The sequence below is a fragment of the Lissotriton helveticus genome, chromosome 8 (genome assembly GCF_964261635.1).
Source record: "Lissotriton helveticus chromosome 8, aLisHel1.1, whole genome shotgun sequence".
NCBI lineage: Eukaryota > Metazoa > Chordata > Amphibia > Caudata > Salamandridae > Lissotriton > Lissotriton helveticus.
Genome location: NC_136069.1, coordinates 1,520,461,511 through 1,520,489,501, shown reverse-complemented (window position 1 = coordinate 1,520,489,501; position 27,991 = coordinate 1,520,461,511). Strand labels below are relative to the sequence as shown.

The 27,991-nt window shown below is 45.5% G+C and overlaps 1 protein-coding gene across 1 annotated transcript in view; it reads right to left on the bottom strand.

Moving 5' to 3' along the window:
* The window catches only part of TENM4 (teneurin transmembrane protein 4), an 873,376-nt gene that overhangs the window by 124,928 nt on the left and 720,457 nt on the right, over positions 1-27,991 (bottom strand). The window contains exons 17-19 of the mRNA XM_078658490.1: positions 17,471-17,590; positions 12,108-12,369; positions 7,113-7,380 (exon numbers count right to left, since the gene is read on the bottom strand). Coding sequence (XP_078514616.1) covers positions 7,113-7,380; positions 12,108-12,369; positions 17,471-17,590 — 650 coding nt within the window. The remainder of the gene's footprint in view (positions 1-7,112; positions 7,381-12,107; positions 12,370-17,470; positions 17,591-27,991) is intronic.

The following is a 27,991-nucleotide window of genomic DNA, read 5'->3' as shown; positions in this document are numbered from 1 at the left end:
CCTGAAGGTCCGAGGGTGCCGACTCTGTGTCTGTCCTGCCCTCCTCCTCCTCCCCATAGTTATAACTATCGTAGGGGTTCTCGAACTCCTCCTGGTCGTCGATCACCTCGACGTCCTGGTCTTGTTCCTCGGTGACTTCGGCGATCTCCTCTTCCTCCTCGACCGGCTCCATCACCGGTGGCTTGGTCTTGTGAGGGATCGTGAAGGCTTTCATCTTTGCGTCGATATCTTTCTTCCGCTGCATGATGTTCTCCATTTCTGCCTCGAGGCGCCTTCTCTTCTTTTCCATCTCGGCCGCGTGTTCCGCGTCGGATGGGTCGGCCGCTCTCTTCGGCGGAAGGCTCGTCGCCGTGCCTCTCGGAGTCGAAGTTTTCGACGTCGAACCGGATTTCGGTTCTCTGGTCGTCGTCGTCAGTTTTGGGTCTTTCTCCCTCGGCGTCGATCGATCCTTTTCGGGGACGATTTTCGACGTTTTGTGCTGATCAGCAGCTCTCGGCGCCGGGGACTCCTTCTCGGAGGATCCGCTGGGCCTGGGAGTAGTCGCGGACGCCGCCTTTTTTGGCGTCGGCGCTTTCGGGGTCTTGCCCTCGATCTTTCTAGACTCAGAGTCTCTCGGGTTCTTGGGGGCCGAAGAGTCTCCTACCTTGTCAGAAGTCTTCGTGTAATCGGTCTCTACGACCGTGTAGCTGTCGTCTTCGGCGGCAGCGTTGTCTTCTTCCTCGGAGGACATCCCCAGCTCGTAGAGTGACGGAGTCGGGGCCTTCCCCTGCAGGGCGGCGTGTGCTACCCTCTGCCTCTCTCTCACACGAAGGGTCTTCGGGGTGAAGGCGGAACAGGCGTTGCAGTCTCCGCTTTCGTGGTCCACCGGTAGGCAAAAGTTGCATACCGGGTGCTGGTCCTTCTGCGCGTACTTGTGGTGGCAGTTACGGCAGAACTTGAACGGCGTGTTGTCCATCCTCGAGCGTCCAGGGCCTCTCTGGTCGCGTGTTCGTCGACGGTCGTCGAAGATCTCGATGGAAAACGCCTTATCCTTGCTGGTTTCTCGTCGATGAAGTCCCCTGGAGTCTTCAGATGACTTCTCCTCGTCTTTCCTGTATTTTCTTTCTTCTTTCTCCAAAAATGTCTGGAGCCCAAACGGGAACGATCCAGACCCGACCGCGGAAAAAAAGAATCTGAAGATGGCGCCCAAGAGTGGGAGCTTCCGCAGGAAGCATGCCGACGTCACCGGAAATACACCCAAGGGGGTGTGACGCCGACGCCCACCTGGGCTGAGAAAAAAAAAAAAAAAAAAAACAAAGAAAAGACTACGAATCCGGACCCAACCACAAGACCGCGGAATAATGCACAGCATAGTGAATCCAGAAAGATTCACGCTGCAAAATTGTGGCCTGTTTCGGGTGTATTGCTACTTCCTTTGAAATATGATTCCACTATATGGTCGCCAGCAGGAGCAAGTGTGTGGGACTTTAAAAGGCTAACTTCTGCAGCGCCATTTCAGAGGAAACTAAAAATGGACTCTCGGGTAAAATAAAACCCGGTCAACCTAGTGAACAGGACATACCTTCTAAAGTTGACGACACTGAGGGACACTGACTAATGCAGGCAGTCACTTACATATTTATTGACAATTTGAGAGTTAAGCAGGAAGTGCTCTCGGTAGTCACTTAGAGATTGAAGCAGGAAGAACCAGGTGAAGTTAGTGACACAGGAGGGTGGAAGTAACTTGCAAAGTTAGTGGTACCAAGGGATTGAAGTAGGAAGCGCCTTGTGAAGTTAGTGACATCAGGGGGCTGATGCATTAAATGCTATGTGAGGTTATTGACATTTAGGGACCGGAGGAGGGCGTGCTCATTGTGGTCAGTGACACTGGGAAGTGGACGCAGGAAGTACTTTCTAAAATTAGTGGCGCTGAGGGACTGAAGTAGGAGGTACTTTCTAAAATTAGTGGCTCTGAGGGACTGAAGTAGGAAGTACTTTCTAAAATGAGCGGCTCCGAGGGACTGAAGTAGGAGGTACTTTCTAAAATGAGCGGCTCCGAGGGACTGCAGTACGAGGTACTTTCTAAAATGAGCGGCTCTGAGGGACTGAAGTAGGAGGTACTTTCTCAAATGAGCGGCTCTGAGGGACTGAAGTACGAGGTACTTTCTAAAATGAGCGGCTCTGAGGAACTGAAGTAGGAGGTACTTTCTAAAATGAGCGGCTCTGAGGGACTGAAGTAGGAAGTACTTTCTAAAATGAGCGGCTCTGAGGGACTGAAGTAGAAGGTACTTTCTAAAATGAGCGGCTCTGAGGGACTGAAGTAGGAGGTACTTTCTAAAATGAGCGGCTCTGAGGGACTGAAGTAGGAAGTACTTTCTAAAATGAGCGGCTCTGAGGGACTGAAGTGGGACGTACTTTCTAAAATGAGCGGCTCTGAGGGACTGAAGTAGGAAGTACTTTCTAAAATGAGCGGCTCTGAAGGACTGAAGTAGGAGGTACTTTCTAAAATGAGCGGCTCTGAGGGACTGAAGTAGGAGGTACTTTTTAAAATGAGCGGCTCTGAGGGACAGAAGTAGGAGGTACTTTCTAAAATTAGCTGCTCTGAGGGACTGAAGTAGGAAGTACTTTCTAAAATTAGTGGCTCTGAGGGACTGAAGTAGGAAGTACTTTCTAAAATGAGCGGCTCCGAGGGACTGAAGTAGGAGGTACTTTCTAAAATGAGCGGCTCTGAGGGACTGAAGTAGGAGGTACTTTTTAAAATGAGCGGCTCTGAGGGACAGAAGTAGGAGGTACTTTCTAAAATTAGCTGCTCTGAGGGACTGAAGTAGGAAGTACTTTCTAAAATTAGTGGCTCTGAGGGACTGAAGTAGGAAGTACTTTCTAAAATGAGCGGCTCCGAGGGACTGAAGTAGGAGGGACTTTCTAAAATGAGCGGCTCTGAGGGACTGAAGTAGGAGGTACTTTCTAAAATTAGTGGCTCTGAGGGACTGAAGTAGGAAGTACTTTCTAAAATGAGCGGCTCCGAGGGACTGAAGTAGGAGGTACTTTCTAAAATTAGTGGCTCTGAGGGACTGAAGTAGGAAGTACTTTCTAAAATGAGCGGCTCTGAGGGACTGAAGTAGAAGGTACTTTCTAAAATGAGCGGCTCTGAGGGACTGAAGTAGGAGGTACTTTCTAAAATTAGTGGCTCTGAGGGACTGAAGTAGGAAGTACTTTCTAAAATGAGCGGCTCCGATGGACTGAAGTAGGAGGTACTTTCTAAAATGAGCGGCTCCGAGGGACTGCAGTATGAGGTACTTTCTAAAATGAGCAGCTCTGAGGGACTGAAGTAGGAGGTACTTTCTAAAATGAGCGGCTCTGAGGGACTGAAGTAGGAGGTACTTTCTAAAATGAGCGGCTCTGAGGGACTGAAGTAGGAGGTACTTTCTAAAATGAGCGGCTCCGAGGGACTGCAGTACGAGGTACTTTCTAAAATGAGCAGCTCTGAGGGACTGAAGTAGGAGGTACTTTCTAAAATGAGCGGCTCTGAGGGACTGAAGTAGGAGGTACTTTCTAAAATGAGTGGCTCTGAGGGACTGAAGTAGGAGGTACTTTCTAAAATGAGCGGCTCTGAGGAACGGAAGTAGGAAGTACTTTCTAAAATGAGCGGCTCTGAGGGACTGAAGTAGGAGGTACTTTCTAAAATGAGTGTCCCCGAGTGACTGAAGTAGGAGGTACTTTCTAAAATGATCGGCTCTGAGGGACTGAAGTAGGAAGTACTTTCTAAAATGAGCGGCTCTGAGGGACTGAAGTAGGAGGTACTTTCTAAAATGAGCGGCTCTGAGGGACTGAAGTAGGAGGTACTTTTTAAAATGAGCGGCTCTGAGGGACTGAAGTAGGAGGTACTTTCTAAAATGAGCGGCTCTGAGGGACTGAAGTAGGAGGTACTTTCTAAAATGAGCGGCTCTGAGGGACTGAAGTAGGAGGTACTTTTTAAAATGAGCGGCTCTGAGGGACTGAAGTAGGAGGTACTTTCTAAAATGAGCGGCTCTGAGGGACTGAAGTAGGAGGTACTTTCTAAAATGAGCGGCTCTGAGGGACTGAAGTAGGAGGTACTTTCTTATGTTAGTGGCAATGAGGGACCGTATCAGCAAGTGGATTGTAAGCCTAGTGGCACTTGGAGTGTTCAGCAGAAAGTGCTCTGTCAAGTGTTCTTGGGGATCTAAAGCATGAAGTGTCAGGGGAGGCCAGTAACATTAGAGGTTGTACCTTGTAAGGTTATTGATCCTAATACCTTGTGAATTTAGTGACATTACTGGGCTGAAGCAGGAAGTGCTCAGATAGGTGGCAGTGACAAAATAAAGCAGAAAATACTATGCGAGGTCATTGACACCTAACAACTGACCGATGAAGGACCCGGTGAGGTAAGTGCGCTGGAGGACAGGAGGAAGTGCCGTCCAAGATTAGCGATATTGGGTATCTGGAGCCAGAGGCATTCCAAAAAGTTTGTGACATTCACAACCACAGGTTGTACTGTGTGGTGAGCTTCAAGGTGCTACACAACCCACAACCACAAACATTACAGAGAGGCTCACACACTGTAGAAGGCACTATGAAGAACCAGCTGGATTACACAGCCATGAAATTCAGGTTTAAAAAAGTCCACTGCAAGGTCACAGACATGGACTTAGAAACAAAATGCTTTAAGCCACAGAAACCACAAGCGGAAAGGTCAAGGCGACGCACAAGGGAGCCTTATTGACTGGGATTCGCAGGAGAATCCTTCCAGCTCCACGAGGCCTATTCATAAAGGCATTTTGGAGTGCAGAAAATAGTACTCTTTCAGTACTCTGATACATACTCTTACAAGCCTTTGGAAATTGGCACAAAAATATCTAAAATGGGAATAAAATGACAATATTCAGGGAATATTAATTAATACAAATAGAAAGGACTGTACCATCTTTGCATTTTTACTCCGGATATTTTGGGACCCGATTAGCAAAGCGTGTACCTAAAAGAGTCCTCCTGTAGTACTGCTCCCGCTCTCAAAAAAGATTTTCTGTGTTCATGTTTCATTAGCTTTAGTATCCACTATAATTGTAATAATAAGTCTAAATTATAGAGTACAATTTATTTTAATTTCTTCTTTAACTTGAATGGACAGTTTTGAGTAGGGAAAATGTTCCTCTCCAAGGTTCTTGCTCTGCTTCGCGACTCAAGCTGCCCTTTACAGCATTTTGCTAAAATAATACTATTTAACACTTTTATTACTGGTGTTTCTTCTGGACAGATGATTGGTGCTCATTTTACTAACCCTGGTAAGATGATAAAGAGGAAGAGATGGAGACAATGGGATTCAAGACTCAACAGTGGACGTAACGTCTTTGGGGGTCGAGCGAAGTGGACGTCGCTTTATAAGGGTATACGTTCCCCCATAAAACCCATCCGCAATCATCAAGAGTAAACAATCTGATTATTTGTTGCAGCCTACTTTCTTGAATAACTACATTCAATTAAAGTGACCAAACTGAGTTGCAATTAGTAATTGTAGATGACCACTATCAGCAGATTGCCGCCCATTGGACACCAGAATTTGAGGGCAGTATATTTCTGTTTTTGGCAACAGACACAACTGCAAACAAAACCAGTTGCTAATTTATGCCGAGCAATAAAAAGGATGTAAGTAGCTAACCTGCTCAATTTACAGGCAGCATTCAGCACAGGAATAAATACTTCACAACACTATGGGGCTTGTGGATCTGTGCCGAGCAGTAACAGTGATATGTTGAACAGCCAAAACTAGGATGACACCAGTCTGAGGCAAAATATCTGAAACAGTGAATGCTCAGAGGGATCGTAAACTTCCAAGATTTAGGACAGTGAAAATAAGGGGGTAAGTGTCAGGAAAAGTTCACAAATTATGGTCTATCCAAGTGATCCACAAAATATTATGTTTACCCACTACTGGTACATTCTTTGCAGGAACACTACAACTCCAGACAAATAATTTTTTTTATTTGGAAGTCCTCCTTTACTACCAATGACCTTGTGGTCTTATGATAGGAAACCCGCTGAGGAATAATTCATTAGATAACGCTGTTATCATGGGGTATGTTCATCATATAGGCAGTAAGACAAGATTTCCTGGTACGAGGAGCAACACCTGTTAAGGGACAGCCTTCCTGTAATGAGCTGGGACTTCCTGTTTGATACCAGGCTAATGGTTTTGTTAGAGCAAATTTCTACACAGACCCAACCATTTCCACAACACCTACATTTGATGTAATCTGAGGGTCAGATGGACTGAGTACAAGCAAAAGCCAGCCATAACCAGCTCTATCCAAACCAGAATTAGTGCCTAAATACCTACAGTGACCTCTAGGTCTGTGCACGTATTTATATTTTAAAAGGGAATTATTTTCTCCCCTTCCTCCTATACCCAGCTTTCAATACACAGATGTCAGCATGGACAGTGGGTTCCAGCCCAAAAAGGATATGAGGCTGATGTTCATCTTAGAACTGTGATTCTTCCTATAGAAATGTTTTTCCCCAAAAAAATATAAAAAATATTGGAAGGACCAAGGGGCCTTTATCTTTTTATGATTGTAACCAACAGGTGGGCTGTTTAAGTGATCCTTCTAGTGAATAAATCTTAAAACATAGAAAGACTTAATCAAATCTCAACACAGGAATTCTTATTGTTGGTGTGCGGCAAAGTAGAACCGGGAAAAGAAAAGCAGATTACTTTTCCTATCACCCCATTGAGATCCAATGATCGACATCAAAGACGCGGGACATTTAAGTAAATAACGCCACGCTAGGTCTCAAAACCCAACTAGACAAATTTAACAAAGCTACAATCTAAAGTCCTAATACTTGGACAAGGAGTACATAGCACAGGGTTTTCTTTTTCTTCTTCACAAATGATGTCACATATCATTACTGGAGAATAAACAAGGCAATTGGGATCTAACAAAAACAGTGGCATAATTTGAAAGCAAGTACCACAAACCTACTGCACCCGGATCCACCTTCAACATTTACACATTTTAGGAAATATGCCATGCTTTGGGCAGAAACCTGGCTGAAAGGGGCATGTGATTGGGGTTATTAGACTGCACAGTAAGGAAGGGAGAAAATGGATTACTTACCAAATGCTTCAGAGAGGCCATATACTTTCTGGCTGTACACATCGGTCTTGTCCCAGATGAAGTAATAGGAGAGATCCGGCGAAGCCGCAAACCACTTCCTGAAGAGGCGGCCCTCCACAGCAACCATGAGATGGACCTTCATGAGGTTAAACGGGATGCCAAGATGCGTCAGGCTGATCCGGAGCACAGACTTGTAGCCGATAGTTCGACTGCTCAGGTAGCTCAGCTTCATCCGGCTGCCGGGAATGCTGACCTCCTCTTGCAAGGCCTAAAATACAGGAAGAGCAAGCACAGGTCTTACTTCACTGCACAGCAGTTAATAAATGGCCACTGCCTGCTATGGGGATTTATATGACTTCCTCACGTGAAAGTCTGCAAGAATGTTAGACAAAAAAAACTAGAAACATATGCATTGACTTTAAGTTAATTCAAAGATGATGCCTCCGGCGGAGTTAAAATGATTCAGTCAAAGCGAAAAGGTGTATCCGAAGAGACCCGATGAGCTGAATCCCTGCAGCAAGATCAATCAGTCTGGACACTACCCACAACACCAACACAAACTTCCTTGATGCCTTCTTAATCTAGCTTCGATCGCCCCCGCTTCTCTTCCTATATTATTCTAAATACACTCCTTTTTTTCAGCCAATTTTATTTAAGTTGTTTCTGAAAAAAAAGCATTAAAAAAACAAAAAAAAAACATGCCTCCTTTACTGTAACATCTTTATCTCAGTGAATAAGCTAAGTCTACATTCAACACTTTTCTTGTAGGTCCACACAGGATTCTTGCTTTACAACAAAACTTAACAACTGCTTGACAACTGTTATGACTATGTCACTGTTCCAGTTATTTTCAGCTACCAACAACCTATTCATATTTAGAAATACAGGCAGTTCGTTTTTGTGAATCTAAAATCTTAGACAAAAGACTCTAAAATCTATAGTAGATTTGATTTTTAAAATCGCCGCCCAAAAACTCAAAACAAAAAGGGGGCCTAATTTAATGGTCATATTTTCCTTGTATTAGAAGTGGATGATTGATCTAATTTCGAGGCAAGGACTGCGTGACTCCATTATCTAGCACAGGTTTGGGTTTAGTTGAGGATGGGTGATTCGGTTGCTTGACTCCGGTGTTGCTGTTGCAAGGTCTGGGTGACTCAGTCTGACTCAAGTCTGCTGTCAGTGGGCTGCATGACTCAATTGTCTGAGCAGGTTTGTGTTTTGCTGGGACGAGGTAACGTAACTGTCCATCACAGGTGTGAGTTTCGTCGGGGTGGGATGAGTCAGTTGTCCGGACCAGGCTTGGATTTCTTGGCGATGACACACATTGGTGGTTGCTGCTGTTCATGTGGATCTCAGTTTAGTTCAATGGAATGATGTGGAGATCTCAGTGCAGAAGCAGTGGACGCAGGGTGCTCATCGCAGAATCTGCCACAGCCTCCCGGTTCCACCACGAAAGGGGATAATGGACTGTGTGCGATTTGCAGATCTCCGAAACTTAAGCCATGGTCTAAAATTCGACCTCCGAACGCGACCAAACGGGTTGATCGTGATTCATTCAATTTTATCTCCCAGTGACCCAGGTCTCTTATTTTCCATAAAGTTGGGCTGCATAGAGAAGATTAATTTTGCAATGGGCAAAATATAGCATGCGCCTCCTTAAAGACTTTTGGGCCATGTGTCTGTTACTTGATTAAAATTGTGGCATCAATGCGTAGAATGAGCCCTCCCTGGACTACGCTTTGTTATCTCAGCAAATGGCAGCTAAGGGTTTGGTACCAGGACTCTTGTGTTCATCTAAATGCGCGACAAAGTGTTGTTTAAGCTGTAACAAGAAAAGGTGTAACTCAGACTTAAATTAAAGGTGAGGAAAGCCTTGCGTTGGCATTTGGCAACCATTATGATACAATGCATTACCTGGTGTGCATGTCGCAATGCTTTCCCTCTTTACCAACTCCCTACGGCCCTTTAATAATGTAGTCTCATTTAGATGTTACTCACCGCTGCCTACTGGGACTTAATTAACTTTATATGCAACCCCCTCTGGGGGGCAGAGAACACTGCAGACATTTAAAAATAAAGCAGCAAATTAATTTTACTAAAACCTGGACACATCGTGCAACGGATGGTATATCTAATTTAGAACCTGTGCTTCTATTTAGATCAGGAATATCTGCAGGTTGAGAAAGGCTTGTTCGCCGACGCGCTCTGTGTTTTAAGTAGTGATATCTTTTAGAGTGGACTGGCAAAATGGCGACCAGCAAAACCCTAAGTGTGTTAGGTCAGTTCTCAACCTAACACTTCTGCTGACACCCAATTAATCATTACTGGAACACAGGGACCCCCAATGAATCATTATTGGACTCCAGTGACCCACCCTTAACTGAGTCATTACTGGAAGCCGGGGACCCCAGCCTAAGCATTGGTGATGATTTGAACCACAAAACAATACACACAAAATTAAGAAAAAAGCATCAATCAAACAAGTACACAAAAATACACATTTTATTTAATTGGTAAACATAAATAAAAATAAAAAAATCTAAATTTTAATTGTGATAGAAAGGTTGTAGCTTTTCTAAATTGAATTTAGGCCATTCGTCGCCCGTACTATATTCTGTTAGATGCACCTGCACTGCTCCCACGAATCAATCTGAGGATTAAAATTTAATTTTTAGCCTCCGGTTTCAAATGCGTAAACATATTTACAGTACGTTTACAATTTTTATATTGTACATTTAACTTCTTTATTTATATACACTTTATTGATCTATTATTATTATTTAATTTTCTACCTTTTCGCGGACCCCCTGTGGAGGCTTTGCGGTTCTGCATGGGTTCCCGGACCGCGAGTTTGGATCCATACTTTCAACACCCTGGCCAAGCTGCTCAAGGCCACTCATTATTGAACTGAAGGGCTTATGTGTTCTCCTGTAGAATTAATCTACAGGATGCTAGCGGGTGCAACAGCGTAATTCTTGGTAATTTCACATCATAAGAGTAACGTGAAATTACTCAGATTACTCTGATGTAATTAAAAATTTGCCCCGGACTAATCATAGCAGCAAGAAGAGCACTGCGCATGCTTCACATGAAACATAGGAGTCAGTCCAAGCGAGGCTGCTTAGTCCTTAAATTCTTTATGATCCTGCCTCATGCGAAACATTCCTGCCGAAGCATCCAGAAGACATCCCATCTCCATCTAGGTGGTCACAGCTAAAATTGGTCTCGAAATGGGACAGAGTATCTACAACCAGGATACCAACCTTCTGGAACTCACTCCCCTTGGATCTGCGACAAGACAACTCCCCGATGGCTTCAGGAAGGCTTTGAAGCGCCATCTGGTCTGATAACTTGAGTCTGCAGGTTGGTAGGACCCGTGCCAAAAGACCCATTGGTGGAGAGCGCATAGGGAGTATACGGTATCCGACAACCACAGAGGGCTTGAGGCCGCGTGATGAGACTTCTGCTACCTCTGTCAGTTTCCTCAGTGGACATACATGAACTCCATCTCCTATGGGCAAGTATCCTAACCCTGGCTCAGAAACGCCTGGCCTTAAATCTGATTGGACTATAATCTGGAGATTGTGCAGCACCGAGGTGACCTCATTGTTGTACTACAGCCCCGTCTCCCACAGCTTCGATGCCCAGAAAGAGTGCTCCTCAGAATCTGCAAATGCCAACAGGAGTAAAGCGCAGGGCTGGATATTGACAGGGCATTTCATGAAGTGTGTTGTGCCCTGCTGGGATGCACACTATGCTTGTCATCAGCGACACTGCTCAGGTGTCTTTGTCCATGTGACCGGATATGTCGCCTTGGGCAGGCAATTGTGTTATCTGGCCCTCATAACCAGGGCCACTGGAATTATGCGGCAGGATAGGGCGAAATTATGTGGCACATTTTGTAATACAATTACTTCATTATTTCGGCATTTTCAAATTTTATAACACTGTCTAGGCATTGATTGCACCTCATTAGTACAATTTTAATATCCAAATATAGCAATAAGCAACAAATAGGCGTGTTGATGCATTTTTAGTAATTTTTGAACCGTTTGAGCTAGAAACTAAAAATGTTTGTTAGATTCTGCAGATTATGTGGCAGATAATGGAGTATGTGGCAAATGCTGGAAATCTACAACTATGCCAAAATCGCCGCAATCGCACAATCACATAATTCCAGTAGCCCTGTTCATATCTACACCGCAAAGTCGTGCTTTACCTTTTACTTTTTTATTTGGTTGTAAATTTTGCAGATATTTAAGTTATGTTTTCAATGTTTTATTCATGTTATGTTCCTAATGCAAAGTTCAATCTTCTTTCTGAAACCTACATTTAACTTCTGCTGGAAGTAGCAAGGGGTACGGTTGTCGAAACTCTGCAAACTTATTGAGGCATAAAGCATGGTAACATTAAAAACAAAATTCAACATGTTGCAGAAACTGAATTAAAAGAAAAGGTGAACTCACTGCTCGGAAACAGCACTCAGGAGAACAGAGAGAAATTCAGAGATAAAACACATTCACAAAAGAGGAGTGGCTTAGGGTGGCAATCAATGTAATGTCTCTGCCAAGTATCCATTATTCCATGTATTCAGGCACTTTAGACATTGACTGTTCCAAATCCACAATACACTTTGTTTTTGGAAAGGCCATTTGGAATTCTTCAAATTTCCTCCTTGCCTAACTCTTTTGTGCTGCATCTTTGCTCATCTGCTCCTTCGCCTACTGACAAAGTGTCAAGCACTTTTAGAAACTCTTGACACACAAAGGCAGAAACTGATACACGTGGTCATTACATGCAATTAAAATGAATGTTGGTCTCCATTAGGAAATTGTTCAATTATTTTATTTGGGGTTTTCGTAGAGTTACCTCAAAGCTGACCGCTGACCCTCCTTGGACAGAAAAGCACGTAAGCAGCAGCAGCCAAATTTAACACAAAGTCTAGTTCTACTGACTAACTAGGAACAAGTGCATCTTGAAGCAAACGTCACCAACCTGGATTTCTGGAACAATCGGACCCTTCTCAGCACAAGATCCAGCGAAAGCAGCTAGAGGCGCGACCGAGACCACTGGGTTGGGACGGGCAAAGTTGCTGAGGTCGCAGCTAGGTATCTCATTCTCTTCATGCCTCATGACGATGGTCTCGATGACAAAAAAGCGGTCCCATGGCAGCCACAGCGCGTGCTCTTGAGTGATGAAGGGCGCCCTCTCGAAGCGCAGTGCGATGGACACGCCCCCATTGGTGACCAGATCGAAGCTGCGGACAGGGAATAAATGACAAGGTTATGAAAAGGATTCCACCTCCCGCGCCCTGCAGAATTGAAATGTTGAAAACAAGACAGCCAATCATATTGCCAGGGATGTACTCTGTAACTACGAGCAATGACCAGCAGTTTAGTAAGCAGTACCCTGTGGTTCTTTATTTGACATTCTACATTTTTAACCACAAACCAATAAACAGCGCCATCAAGGCCACCATAGTGTACGTGATTGAGAACACTGCACACAGGAGGCGGGAAAACTAGCAAACTAGGTTGCCCGATTTGATTTTACACGCGAGCTACCATTTGACCTCAGAACCCTTGTGATGGCCGTCCCTCTACCATAGTGGCCAGTTCAGCACAATTTACTAAGCTAATATCCCCACCTGTAACCGTAGCTCCAGGGAAGAACATATTGCCGCTGTGTTTTTATTATACATTTGCCCAAACCAAAATGGCCGCCGCGATTAGATCCACTTCTGAGGATCGCTACTAAGGACGCACTTTTCTTTTTCTATATAATCTGATTGATCTTATCAAAGATCTTTCCCTTCTGGGCTCCTCCCTTTTAAATAGTATTGACTTAAGGAAGTAAATTAATTCCCTTTTTTGTTCTATAACACTTGTACCCAAACTAATATGTCCGCCGCGAGTGGATACAATATCGAAGATCGTCGCTGCAAATGCGTTTCACATCATCTAGATCCGATGAACAGGTTAAGATTTGCTCTCATTCTGGGCGCTTTCATGTAAACATCCTTGACTTTAGGCAGAACGAGTAATAGTAATTCTGATTCGGAACGGGACTCCGTTCTGACACAACATGGCGGCCGCGTAGCTTCGTTTGATAATTTTACATTGAAACCTCACACTTACACAATATGGCCACTGCGGTACTCGCCGATTTTATTGGCAGATTGAAACCAGGTGTAGGGAATTCGAGATAGTTTACTCTATTATATAAACCTAGCATAAATCATCAGTATTCTGCCGGTACCTGGCGGAGGAGGACGTTGTTTTGCAAGTTTTTTCATCGGGCCACGCAGGAACCAGGGGATGCTACAGCTTACTTTATTAAGGTAAAGGGGATTCCCTCATAGATTAGACATGGGAATTTCAGAGATCTTGAGCCCCATAGACCGCTTTGGGTAAACAAGAATGGTACTTTTATTAAATTAGTATAATGGTTAATAATTTTTTTACCTATTCTCCTTTAACTTATGTAGATAAAGGAGTTCTCTTTAATGAGATGTCATAGTTAAACAGGAAGCTCCTTAAGGACTTTTATCACTTACTGAATCTTTTCTCTTTTCTTTTGATTTCCTTAGAGTTTCTAGGCAAGAGGACCATTATATATTCCTCCAACAATAAGAAAATATCAGTAGGTAAGATATGTATATTGCCCAGTAACATTAACTGAGATGTAGATATATACTTCAGTTGGTTTGCCACATAATGGCATGTCCAATAAGGGTGGCCATGCGATGTAACTTAGGCCTTTTTCCCTCACACTTAGGATAAAATAATGTTTATATTATCCGTTTTTTGCTTTTCATAGACGACAGACGGAAGTTCCCCTCTACCTTTTCTACCCTGGTTCCACTACTATTGGATTATGATCCTCATTTTGGATGCAAGTGTCATGATCCTGCCCTTTGTTTAGACTCTAACTACCAACATTTCCCCCTGGTAACGAAGAATGTACTAGCTCTTATTATCCGTCACTTAGGAGGATTTCTAAATACTTGTGTTTATCCCATAGGTGGCTTGAATGTATAATATTGAAACACCTCTTATTACGGGTGTACTTTGGTTGAAATCGAATACGAATAGACATATACCGCCTTTCTATTGATTTGCCGGAACAGAACCCTTTACGGACAATTGTCTGAAAAAACGTGGTAGGTTATAGGTTTATTTTTTTTTATTTTTCATTTTGAAATTCACTCAAGTCAATGGAATCACTAGTGGTCCGTTGAATGATTGTCATCTCCTGTCTTCCAATCACTCTTTCATTAATGATCTCTTGTTAATCACTCCTAGATGCCATTTGTACCACAATACAATTCTACGGATATACTTACGCATCTTTTAACAACAGGAGGAGATTTAAGGACATCATCGCTAGTGACTATTTTGGTATGATTGCTTTTCTGTGCTAAATACACAGTTGTTAGCTCCCTACTCCCCTTTCTTTTGACTTTGGGGCTTTCAGTACTTAACTTACTCCCCTTGCTTTTGACTTTGGGGTTTTCAGTACTTAACCCTCATGGTGTTCAATAAGCCTAGGGTGTTGGGGCAACCGAACATAGAGGGACATGCCAATATGGAGAATGACATGCAAAAACTAGTAATATGTTGTTATTAAAAGCAGCACTGTCTCTTTATATATAAATGATATAAAACGTTAATGTTGCAAATTAGGATTAAAAATGAGATTTTGTGCTACCTCTAAACTAGATAGAAGAACGCAACAAATTACGTTCATACAACCAAGTCAATTTGAGATATACCAGAATTTGATGGCAGTGTAAATATAGGATCTGTACTAAATCCAATCTTGTGATGTACTGTTGATGAAGCCTGGCATTTCTTGCATCAGCTTAGTTGCTTTTTAAATGGTTTTTAATGTAAGTTTTAACTGTATGTCTTGTATATTGTCTTTTTTGTAACAGCCCTGAAGAAGTCCCTTGAGGACGAAACGCGTCGGCTGTAGATCCTGTGTATAGTTTTTTTCAACTGGACTGAATAAAGAACCTTCAAGAATACAAGAAATAGCTGATGTGATTATTGCGGTTTACTTTATTAGAGATAATAGTTTCCAAAAACGCTTAAGTGGTGCACCTTGACCTTTTTCAAATCCTGTAACCGGCGCATTATGACTTTAGTCATGGGTGTCTCCTTTTTGATGGTTTTAGTCATATCATGAACCGCGCAGCCTCCCCAGTGCTATCCAGATAGACAACTTGTTGGCTCATGAAAAACAGCATTGGAAAGATCAGCCAGACCCAAGCTTTTTTGTTTTGTAGCGCTATGGGATGCAGGAGTCATGCCAGTGGCGGACGGCAACATTAAAATATGGTGGGGTGTGATGCCCAAAAAACTCACCATATATGCTGCACGGAGCCACGTCCGATGTCTATCTCCTCAGTGGAGACACCAGCAGGAAAGGGAAGGTCTTCCTATCCTGTGCAACGCAATTCCAACCAATCCTATGGTTGGTTCAGGCTAATCCTGCGCTCACTTTGCGGCTGGAGCCGGTGGCTGCAGTTCCTCTGCGGTTTCTCAGCCCTGGGAGCATGCAGGCTGAAATGTGCATGTCAGATTGGCCGACTGTAGGCAGCTGGCTAATCTGACATGCGCACTGGCAGGGGCTACATTAATAGTGCAATTGCACAAATCAGCCCCATCCCATGCCCTTGTGCTGTAACAGCACCATCCTTCAATCAAAATAAAATGGCATTTATGTTTATGTTTATGTTTGTGCGATTTTTATAGCGCGCAACTACCCATAGGTGTCTCGGCGCTTAGAGTACAGAACCATCGCTGTGGCTGAAAATTTATAATGCAAAGAACCAGGTTTTTAGTTTTTTTCTGAAGTTAATGAGGGTGGTGGCGGTTTTGATGTGTAGGGGTAATGTGTTCCAAAGTTTAGCTGTAGAAATAGTGAAACATCTGTCACCCCAGTTAGTTTTTTTTGTACGTGGAACTTATTACTATTTTATTAATGTGTGAGCTGGCTGCACTCGCAGCAGGTGGGGCGACGCTCCTCCGCCATAACAGAGGACCCGCCACTGAGTCATGCATGGGGCGCATAAGCTGGACAGTTCAAAATCCGTGAACGGATTGCAGTGGATAGAGGTGAACACGTACAGGATCTTATTGAAAGTCGCGAAGGAGCGGATTAATTTGCACACCGCGCTCTTTGGCTTCAAAGTTGCTAAGGGGAAGAAAAACAGGATTCGCACAACAAATCCTTGGCACCGGCAGGCTTTCCATCTGCATTAATGTGATAGTCTTCACTTGAAAATCCAGCTGTCCCCTTGCGAGCTTCCCAACCACGCATCAAGCGCTTGTCTTTTAATGGAAAGTTTCCATGTCATTATCGCCCTGCCGGCTCCTCTGTCTGGGTGGAGAGAAACAAGCGTTGGTGTTAGCACAGCATCTGACTGCCATGGTGCTAAAATCAGTGGGCTTCATCAGCATTTACAATGGGAGTGTTACCAGGCTGTGGGACACCGCAGTCTGCTGTGCTGTCTCAGACCCCTTCCAGAAGCGGCTGGTAACATATAAAAGCGGTGGGGCAAGTGAAGTGCCCCACTGCACCCCAAAAACACATTTACATAAGACAAGAATACAAAATAAAAGCGCTTGCATGCATTACAACTACAGTAAAAATAAAATAAATGTACTTAACTGGGCTGCATCATCTGTGTCCTTGCAGTCCGTGGCTCCGGCGGGCACCAGTGGAAGAGAAAACTTCCCTAACCATTCCAGACGCTGCTCTCATTTTGCATGAGAGCAGTGCCTGGATTGGGTGGAGTGGGCTGGACAGACGCTAGGTGGAGAGTAGACCTGCAAAGTGCGCATGTCCGTTTGGCCAGCTGCAGTGTCCGGCCAGCCACGTCACCAGTCCTCCGTGCAGCAGAGGGCCCACCCCTCCTTTAGCCCAGCTCCTGGGCAGGCTGCAGGGCGCTTTGTGAATAATAAAATGGCAATGAAATCATTTCATTGCCATTTTATTGTTCAGATTGGTTTAGCACGTCACGCAGCGGGCGGGGAAGCAACACGGACGCCATCTTGTTATTGGAAGCATGGGGAAGTGAGTCATCAGGTCTACTCCATAGGGTCTGTAAGGATTCCTGCACAATGCGGTCGACCACTGAGTGCATGCACCCATGCATACACAAACACGCCACCCACACACCCATCCCAACACACCCCACCCATTCACACACCTCCCACACCACACAGGCACCGCACATCCGCACATCTTGCACACACACCGGTGATGTAGGGCTAACTTATGCACAGTGGCACCTCCACCCGTTGCCTGAAGGAAGAGCAGCGGAGGCTATTGGGGGAAAATATCAGTACCTGCCATCTTGTCGGCTGATGGTGTACCCAAATGCCGGGGCATTGATGAAGCTGATGTTGACGCCCACCAGAGGTGTCCCGTCCGATGTCATCACTTGGCCTCGAATTACACAAGCGTGGCTAGGGGGAGAAAGAAAAGGATAGTAAATTACACATGGTAGCATGCAGGGCAAGCAAGAAATAACAAAGACAAGGTAAAAGCATTATTAACACTTTCCGTGCTCATGTAGAGCTCAGCTCGTCATGAGGCACGGTTGAGCTGAGCTCGTCATGACCGTTGGAACGTTCGCACACGGGGATAATTTCCCCGCTGTGCTGAACGTTCGAAAACGGGTGTGGTCATGACGAGCGGAGCCGCCGTGCAGCGTGACGAGCTCGGCTCGTCACAAGCACGGCCGCGCGGCGCCCCTCCCCCCGCACAGCAGATGAAAAAGCCCCACAGCGAAGGGGTTAATTAGAAGAACAAGCTCTTGTACTTAGGGGCTAGAAACTTCTATAGAATACAGATATACCAAGTTCACATACTGATCACATGATTAATAGTTTCAAGAGTAGGCTATCTCCATGAATGGACTGAGGAAGTGTGAGGGTTCACTCTTTCAACATTTACAAGACAAGTGAACTATCCCGTTGGACGAGACAGATTGTGAGAGCTAGGAAGGAGCTACAGAATAAGGTCACATGGGTTGCAACAGGCAATGATCTGAGCAGACACTATGGGCCAAATTCTCTGTCCGTATCAACGTTCAAGACTAACGGAGTGAGCCAGCGGCGTGGGAGAGGCTGCGCATGGTAGGGGAGTGGTAGTACTGTAGAAGCAGTACAGGGTGATCAGTGGTGTAGCTTCAGGGGGGTGTTTGGGGTGTTTTACCCCCCTAATGAATGTATTTTCAGATGAATAGTTGGGTACAGGTGCTCTCAGTCGGGTATGATGAGGTGTCTGTCGGATTTCACCTGGGATTTTTGCATGCACACACTGACAAACACACACGCACTCATCTTTTGAAAGCCCTAAAAAAATATATATTTTACAAAATATTGTGTTTTTCTCATATAGTACTCCTAGTAATTCATATTCCTCTCCCTTTCCACTGCCTCTTAATCCTCACTCAAGCATGCTGCTTATCATAAACTGTATTTTATCATTATATGTCAGCTTGATGGTTGGGTAGTCTGATGCTCAACCCCACCCCAATCTTACTGACCAAGCGGCGCGCCCCTGAGCGTGATGCCAACAAATAGTGTGAATAGGATGGGTTTGAAGAAGTGAATAAACGCTCTTGCAGACCTAGTTCAGGGTTGAAGCTTTGCATGGTACAATGAAGGTTGTATATACGTAGACAAGCCTTGGCAAAGGAGGAGGAAACAATGACCACATCCACCGTATTTTGCGTTTTTTTTTTTTTTTAATATGCTAAATTATATATACTCGAGCCATGCATTTGTACTCCTGTCCTTGAAAGACATGGCCATTCCTGCAATAATTAGGTGGATTTTACAACTCCAGAAGGCCAATTAAAACACTCTGGTTCAATAATGCAGAAGGTTTTTAGTAGAAGACTGAAATTTTTTCAGATTATACTGTATTATTGGTCTACGTGCAGCTCAGAAAGCCGAAGATCAAAATTATGCAATTGAACCCTGAACCAGCCCAGCCAACGTTATCACTGGACACTTGTGTGGCAGAGCCGGGATCTCGCGAGTCTCTGTACTACTCAAATAGGAACATCAAAAGGGAGAAAGGAGTGTGCCCTGAGCCCGCGCAAGGATTCTGGTAACCAGTTAAATGATTTTTTTTAAAGCAGAATGATCACACAAGCTGAGAACAGTAACCAGGTCCAACATCGCTGTGTTGATTGGACAGCTTCACTGCTGCTCTGAAAGTGAGCCAGATCACAAATGCGCAGGTTAGATCCCCCTGCTTAACCCTTTCGCTGCGGCGGCAATTCCGCCGCAGCGCTAAGGGGGTGAGGCGGCCGCGCGGCACTCCGACGCTTATGACGGAACAGCTCCGTCATGGCCCTCGGGTGGGCTGTGCTTGTGACGGAGCGGTTCCGTCATGGCCCCGCCCGTTCTTTAGAACGTCAGCACAGGCGCGAAATCAGCGTCGCGCAGGCGCGGCGAGTGGGCCAGGACGGAACCGCTCCGTCACCAGCACAGCCCACCCGAGGTCCAAGCGTGGGAGGAGTTAAATAACAGCAGCAGAGCAGCGCACTAGGTAGGTCAGATCTATCACAGATTGGTGGGTAGGAAAGCCAGCTCACTGGCTGATAGGTTACCCACCTCCCAGATCACAGATGGGTTGGAGGGTTGCAAGCTCAAGGTTCAGTGGATAGGTTAACCACTTCCCAGATAGGTAGTTTAAACCAGACGTATCCCTGAATAAGCGGGGTGTCTACCAGTTCACCGCTCGGGCAGCTTGCTGGGGCAAATAGATCACAGATTAGTGATTCGGACCGTCAAATCACATATGGGTACATACCCAGCTCTCGGACTGGTGGATATTTCAGTCTACCCGCAGACCACTGGGGATGCCAGCCAGATCACAGACCAGTGGGTAAATCTGACATCACCCAGAACAGCTGGATCAAACTTGGATGGGCAGATCAGCCAGATCAGATCTGGGCAAGTGGGCAAAAAAGCTCAATTTCTACGAATAAGTTACCAGATCACAAATTAGTGAGTAGATCTGCCAAATCAAGGCTTCACGCCATAGGCAAATACCTAACAATTTGACTAGTTGGTCGGCTAGCTCACGAATCAGTGGTTGGTCAGAGAGATCGCAGACTGACTGACCACTTGATCTGCCAGGCCACAGACAGGGCGTTCGGGCAGCGCCGTCATAGATCGATGCTTAAGTACATCAGCAGCGCCCTGGTTGTTGGACAGGTCAGCCAGTTCACTTTTCAGTGGGTTAGCCATGCACCTATCAGAAGAGTCCAGGGGCTTGGTCAGCCAGATCACAGACCGTATAGGTGGACAAGTCACCAACTCACAAATTGGTTTGTCGGCTCGAAGTTAAGGAGTCCTCCAAGATAACCAATTAGCCACGACTCCAAGAATTGATGAAAACTGTCACTTCTACAATTACTACAAGGGCATTCAAAGAGCTGGGTGAGCACAGTTACAAATTACACTTCAAAGTGATTTTCCTTTGAAACGTTTCAGTTTCAAGGCAGGTTCTGTGCAGAAAAATACCTGCTGCAGGGCAAGTATGTAAGGGCGGCTGTCTGACAGCTGACAAGCCCAACAGCGCACTCTGAGCTGTCACTTCTCCTCTGACCCCTGACCCCTACAATCTCCCCCAGGACATTGTCAGAGGCCGAGCCTCCGTGCTAAGCTGTGAATTCTTGACACGGACCGGAGTGGTAGAGTTTCCAGTAAGACTCTCAGATCCCTACTTTTAGCATCGCAGGTCAGGCCAGCGGGTCAGACGGCTGCAGGCTGCTGTATCCACCCAGCGGAAGCAGCGTCAAGCCTTCGGATGCACAGACAAGTGCAGCCCTGGCAGGTGTCTGTCGGGCAGCATGTCCTTTCGCACCCCAGCCTGTCACTCTCGAAAAAAGCGGGAAGTGCTTTTCATGTGCCTTCCGCACCGGCTCTTTGCCCAGGAACAAAGGAAGCTCTCAGGCGAGAGCAGTAAGTGCTATTTTGCCAGAAAATAATTGGTGCGGAGCATTAAAGCAGACTCACGCGCTAATTTTTCAATCTAAATAACATGCTGTATTGTGCTGCATGCCACAATCTCTTAAAAGAATTACACAGTACGGAGCACAGGGGTTTTTAAAGCTCTCTGCTTCCTGTATCCAGTCAATGCAACATACTTTTATTGAAGGGGATCCATGTTTGTCCGAATGATTAAAAGTTCCACTGAAACGGGCCGCTCTCTCATAATGGCTCCTAACTGATGACAGGGGTACCAATATAGTCTCGTGAGCCAGATGCCAAATGTAAGTGCGGTGTCCAACGTAGGTATAGGAGGGCAGGATCCAAGCTTGATTTTCAGGATAAACACTAATCAATTAAATGATTTCTACTGAGATTAATTTTGCTTGAACGTGCGCCAACATGGATACCCTGAAAATCTGACATGGCTTGGCGCTCCTGGACAGATGGTGGACACCCCTTTAGCTTGCAATGTGTTTTTATTGTACTTTCAGCTTCCAACACATATACCCCCTACTTTTCACAACATCTATTTACTTGTATTTCAGATGGAAACAAGACCTCCAATGCTGGAATCCCCAGAGGGGTTTGCTTGCCCTTCCTGAATGTGACCTCACGCTCCTCCTACAAGTTCCTCCAGGGCTTTGACATGGGGACACGGGTCACGAAAGATTCAATTTCATGTGCCAGTGCTCTTTTGTCTGTCAGTGGTCTTCTACAAAGAGGCGTTGAAGTGGAAACAAAGGTCAGCAGCTCCCACTGCAGCTTTCTGGGCTCTATGAAATGGAGGGGGTCTGAGCTCGGCCTAAACACTGAAAAACAAGCACTGGCAAAACCAATACGCCAGGCTTGCAATTTGAGCCCTAACTAAAACCTAAAATGAAAGCCTACTGCAGTGAAAAAAACATAACACAAAAGTTTGCTTTCTGCATACAATGCATAACGAACTTAATGTGTGATGAACTGTTTTTTTTTATATATAAAATAGCTCACGTCCCGTGATGCAAGAACTAGCAGGTGGAATGATACATCAAACAGCCAACAGTATGAGGTAAGAAGGTTTTACTCCCTAGATGGAGCCAGATCCCACTAAAAGGTCTTGTAGGCAGCTGTGCTGTCAAGTCAGACCTAAAACTGAAAGCATTCCTGGTGCATGCTGCAGCGTGGGGAAGCACAAGACAAGCACGCTTGCACAGTAGGAACTGCAAGGCAAAGACAACCATAGAAGAGTAAAGCACAACGCCATACTGATTCAGATAAAAATCACGGTGGGGAGGAGATGTGGCCTAGCAGCCAAGATGTTACCTTTGAAATCAAAGCCTGAATTGTACCGCTTGCCTTACCCAACGGCGCTCAGTGTGATCTTGAGCAGATAAATATCTCCCTGTCCCTCAGTTCCTTTAACATAAAAATTGGGGCTGTTTTACTAAAAAGTTAAAACTGGCATTATGTGCTGCCTAGTAAACAGTAGATTTATTGGCAGGATACTTTTATCTACTTATTTGAGTTTTAGCTCCTTTTTCCTGAGTAACAGTTTAAAAAAAAAACACGCAGCCACAGTGTTACAGATATAGTAACATGTTCCAATACTCATTAAGAAAACAATCTGGGGCCCCGTTACAGATAGAACACACTTTTCCTGTTTGCGCTACGGAACACCTTAAAGCAGGTGCGCCGGGTACAAACAGGGAAAGTGCACCCTATTAGAAAAAAAATGTGCCGCCTTGAGTGCAGCTGCAAACTCATGGGGCAGCACTTTCATGTGAAATACGGAGCAGCACTTTCATGTGAAATACGGAGCAGCACTTTCATGTGAAATACGGAGCAGCACTTTCATGTGAAATACGGAGCAGCACTTTCATGTGAAATACGGAGCAGCTGTATAAAAGTTGCTCCATGTTTCCCGGTGCAGGCGGCAAACCGCCTGCACTTTCAAGAAGGGTGAAAGATCCACTTGCAGGCGGGCGCAGCGCGTGACTGCACCCGCATGCAAGGGGACGTCTTGGGGTCCATTGGACCATCTTTCTCTCCTCCAGAGGGCTGCCTTTGGGCACACTGAAAGTGCGTCAACTTTTTGCAGTGCACATTTAGTGCGCCTCCTAAAGGCATGTTTGCCTCTGCGTCCACGTCGGTAATACGGCGAGGGCACGGGGACAAAGTGATTGCCTCATGTGCATGGGGCCACCCAGTCTCCTCCAGACGGACGAGGAAACCTCCTCGCTTGATAATGCACACACGTCTGCGGCCCCTTCTGTAATACTACATCGCCCCGGGGGCACACAAAGTGTGCGCATACGCCTGTAGTGCCCCCGGGGCACTTCTGTAACACGGGCCCTGGTTGTATAATGTGGTAGGCCCTTTCGCGCTAGGAAGGCTTGTTTACTTACTGCCCGTTATGCCGACTGGTATGTAGGCCAGCAACAAAGGACCTCCACGTCTGTCTGTCGTGGACAAGTTTCTGTACGACGCCCCGGCTCACAGCGGGGGTGCCCGCTGGCATTCACACAAGCAGAGTGAAAAATATATGTTTAATGAGACCTACTCAGATTATGCCTCAAGAGTCACGGGGGAAAAGGGGTAACCACCCTCTACAAATGGTATCCAGCTGAAACTGAGCTGAACATCTGTTCCGCAATATGCTACACTCTGGGTATCCGTGGAGTAAGCACGCATCTGTGTGCGCTTCTAAGCGGGAAGCTCGGATTCCCTGATCAGGTATCACCGCGCTGAAGCATCCGAGCACCAGTAGATCTGCAGTGTAAGCTCAACTGGGCACCTGGGACCTTCTTAACACAGTCTGTTCTCACCAATTTCTAATTTGTGATCCAATGTATTCTTAATTCATTTCCTATAGGTGTTGCAATGGGAATTCAAATGTGATGTTATGCGTTGGAGGAAAGTTCCTGCTCTGCCTGTAAGCAACACTGACTTAGACACTCCGATGAGGTGTTCTTTAATAACCTCATGTGCTGATCAGCTCTCAGTTGCACATTCGGCAGGCGATGGATCAGAGCGCAAGTCCCTTTATTGATATGCCTGCCCAGCCTCCGTCCATTCTTCATGGCAATGTCCTTCCACAGGAGCTATCGAGTTCCATCACCTTTGACACAACCGCGCACTAAGGGAGCGCATTAAAGGAAAATCCATAGTTATTAAATTGAAGGCTATTAGTTAGGAGGCGTCCCTCTCACTTGTGAGTCAATGCGCCGCAAGAAATGAATGTTCGACATCTTCACTGCCTTGAAGACCAGACTCGTCAGAGAAGGCGCTGGTAGCACTGAGGATGAGACAAGGATGCTCGCCATCCATCGACACTCATGAAAACAACCTCTGATGGAAGGGACATTGCAAAGTGAGCTGCCCCTTGGTAATACTATTAGTGGGGTTCAAACCGGGGTGTGATACGGCCCCCAGCGCCTAGAGACCCTAACGGGTGATTGTGCGCGTTACAAATGTGGATTATTATTATTATTATTATTATTCGGGGTTTAAACGGTGACCTGGACCTAATATCTAATCTACTGAACGTGGGCTCAACCTACTTAGGCTAGTGACCAGGAGGCAGATTTTGGAGCCAGGTGACCTAAGTTCTGCTCTTCCTTGTATGACTCTCTGTGTGATTTTAGACAAATCACGTAATTCCCCCATGCATAAGTTCCTTTGGCTGCCCAAGGCCGAAGAGGGCAGGATTGATTAAGTGTGCGATTAAAAGAGGCTATTTTTATAGCACATTTCCAGGATGCACGGCTGTACCTTCTCCCATCCTGGTGGCTGAATGGTTGAATAAAGATCATGATGGAAGTGCTATGTTGGGGCAGTAGTGATCAAGGCCACTTTACCCAATGGCACCACGGCCTGTGCACATAAAGTTGTAAAATTGACTATGCCATCAGATGCCTAACAAGGGTGCCCTGAGCCCTCAGCAAGCAAGAAAAAATGGTCTTTGGTTGGGTGGTAAAAAGTCATTCTTCGGGTGCAGTAGGCCCCCTCATGCCTCTGTACCACTGCACATATTACAGCTATGCCCCTAAATGGCACACACTGCTGGTTCGATGAACACCTGCGTGTACAGTGTGCGCTGCAACACACTGGATGAGCACGCGATATGTGCCGTCAAGCATGCCAACATGAAACACACTGCATTCAGAGCACCTCGCCTTTTTACCTGCCGGTGCCTGTCTTTGTTACACCTGGACAAGTCGAAAACAAATATTCCATTCATTTTATGCAAAAACCCAATAACATGGACAAGCTCAACTCACAACTGAGTCATACCTTTACATCAATGCAGTGATATATCTAATGACTCTCCAGAGATTGTCACAATTTTTGTTTAATTAAAAAAAGCCTTTATATAAAGTTGTATTAAAAGTTACATTTCACATCCTATAAGTATCAGAATTCATACAAAACAATTAATTAAAAAAACACAAGATACACATAGTATGATGAAATGATACAACATAACAATGAAATTACCAGAGATAACACAATATAAAAAAAGAGAGAGAGACAATATTTAGACAGTAAATGTCTTTTAAAGAACATATGTAAAGGTATGACTCAGTTGTGAGTTGAGCTTGTCCATGTTATTGGGTTTTTGCAACAACAAAAAAAGGGAATATTTGTTTTCTACTTGTCAAAGAGCACCCTACTCCCTTGGCTGTATCAAGGGGTCTCTCTCCTTTTTTTCCTCACACGTCGTTACACCTGGAGACACCATTTCAAGATGGCGGACAGATGGCTGCCCGCTATAGGACCCAAGGCGTAGCCTCCCTAACACGCGAAAGAGAAGCTACATTGTCAAGTTAAACGTGCCCTACAAACCAGTACAAAGGAGTCTCTGCGGTGCTACATAATCAGAAATAATTGAATAAAAAGTACAAAAAATCTTTAATCTGGCTGGGGCTACCGTCAAGCCTCGATTCCATCTCAGGAAGAGGACCTCCCGAGGGTGATCAAGCGCGTCCCATTGGGGTGGGAATAATTAATGGTGCCCTTCCGGCAGCTGGCCTCTCGAGTGAGAATGTCCTTTCTGGAGGCAAGGCCAACCACCCACAATGCACCGCAAGCCGGCTAATGCTAATTTAGAAGGCCGTTCCCTTCGGAAGACCTTGCTCCGAATGCAATTACCGAGCCATGGCGCCGAGGTTCACCGGGCCAGCGCGCTCGGCCTCTGCCAGTGTATTTGCATAAAATTATCTCTCGGGGTACAGCCGGGTGGTCCCCCCCGTCCGCCGGGCCCGGCCAGCACGGGCTGCACTTTCGGTAATTGAGCAAAATTGAATTTCTCCCTTAGCTGAAATCACATCTTTCCAATTGAATTGACAAGTTAACAGATTTCACCCAGACGGGCCCTGTTTATTCAGGCGTGGGGGGAGGGGGTGAGGCACAGACACACAGAGAAGCTCATTGCTGGGATGGGATCAGAGAAGGGGGGGGTGAGGCCAGTCTCCCGCAGACAGACAGACAGAAACAAGTGTCATCATGTTTCCACCCACAGACGTCCGGGAGCAGGCCTGGACGACACAGGCTGGCAGCTGCGATGAGGCGGCTGTCCGCACCGAGGGGGCGTGTGCTAATCCGCGGAGCTGGAAACAAGGTGTGCGGCAGGTGCAGCAGCACCCCCACAGGGCTTGAAAGTTTTCAATCAGAACCAACAGTGAAGGGGGTCTTCAATTTGTTTCTCCTGGCAGCATTTCTGTATTTTCAAAGAAACACTGTCAAATATCCCCTGGACCTCTCTTTAGATGTGGTTATTGACCAGCCCCCCCACTCGAAACAGCGTTCCAGCAGCACTGGTGGAAAGCCACGTACCCTAAAATGATGGGCCGCTGTTGCAGACTTTCGCTTAGGCTGTCCATGCCAGAGGCCAGACTGCGACCCCTAGACCGTGTTCTCAAACCACCTTTTTTTTGGTCCACTGTGACCACAGGTGGTTGTGATGTGTCCTGGTATACAAGTATTGTAAAGGGGCCATCCAGCGCGAGGGAAAAATAACTTCTTTTTCGCTAGTCGTGCACCGCTAACAATCACAAGGCCCACTGGAATTATGCAATTTTCGCAGGATTATACATCTGCTGCATTTGCCACATAATCTGTCATCTGCTGCATGAGTTGCAGATTTTAACAAATATTATTTTTTCCTAGCTTAAACAGTTAAAAGGTTACTAAAATGCAGTGACACATGTTCCACAGTGGAAGGGCCTTTGCAAAGCCAGACAGCTCACCTTTCTGTTGCTTACTGCTATACTCGGGTAGTAAACTGGTACTAATGAGCTGCATCCAATACCCAGACAGTCTTACCAAGTTTAAAAATGATGACATAATGAAGTAATACCATTACAGAATTTGCGGCATTATGCCACATACATTGGCATTTCTTGCCACATAATTTACTCAACCCTACCGCATAATTTGGCCCTTACAATCAATAACGAAAGTCGTTCTAGAACGTTGCTTCATTTGGGGTCCGCTTGGGTATGAGAAATATTGTGCCATCTTTCACTAGATGGCCCCTTTAAGATTTGGTGACCAGTGGCTACTCATTCGATTAGAGCGCGTGCATTACAAGCCTTTGACAATGCGGGTTATTGCTAAAAGCAGCCCTGGAAAAAGCTTCGATACAGACTCCACAGGTCACTGGGCATGGCGAGTGGACTTCATCCTTCCTTGAGAGGCTTCAGAGCCACCGCCGCACAAAACCAGAACAATTAATTTTTCATCACATTGTTTCATATTTCTAGGCTAACCAGCATAGGTTTTACAGGCAGTTCTGCAGAGACACTTGTGAACAACCTGAATACACCTGGAGTGCTGCACTTACTGGGAGCCTTATTTCACTGCAGCAGCAAA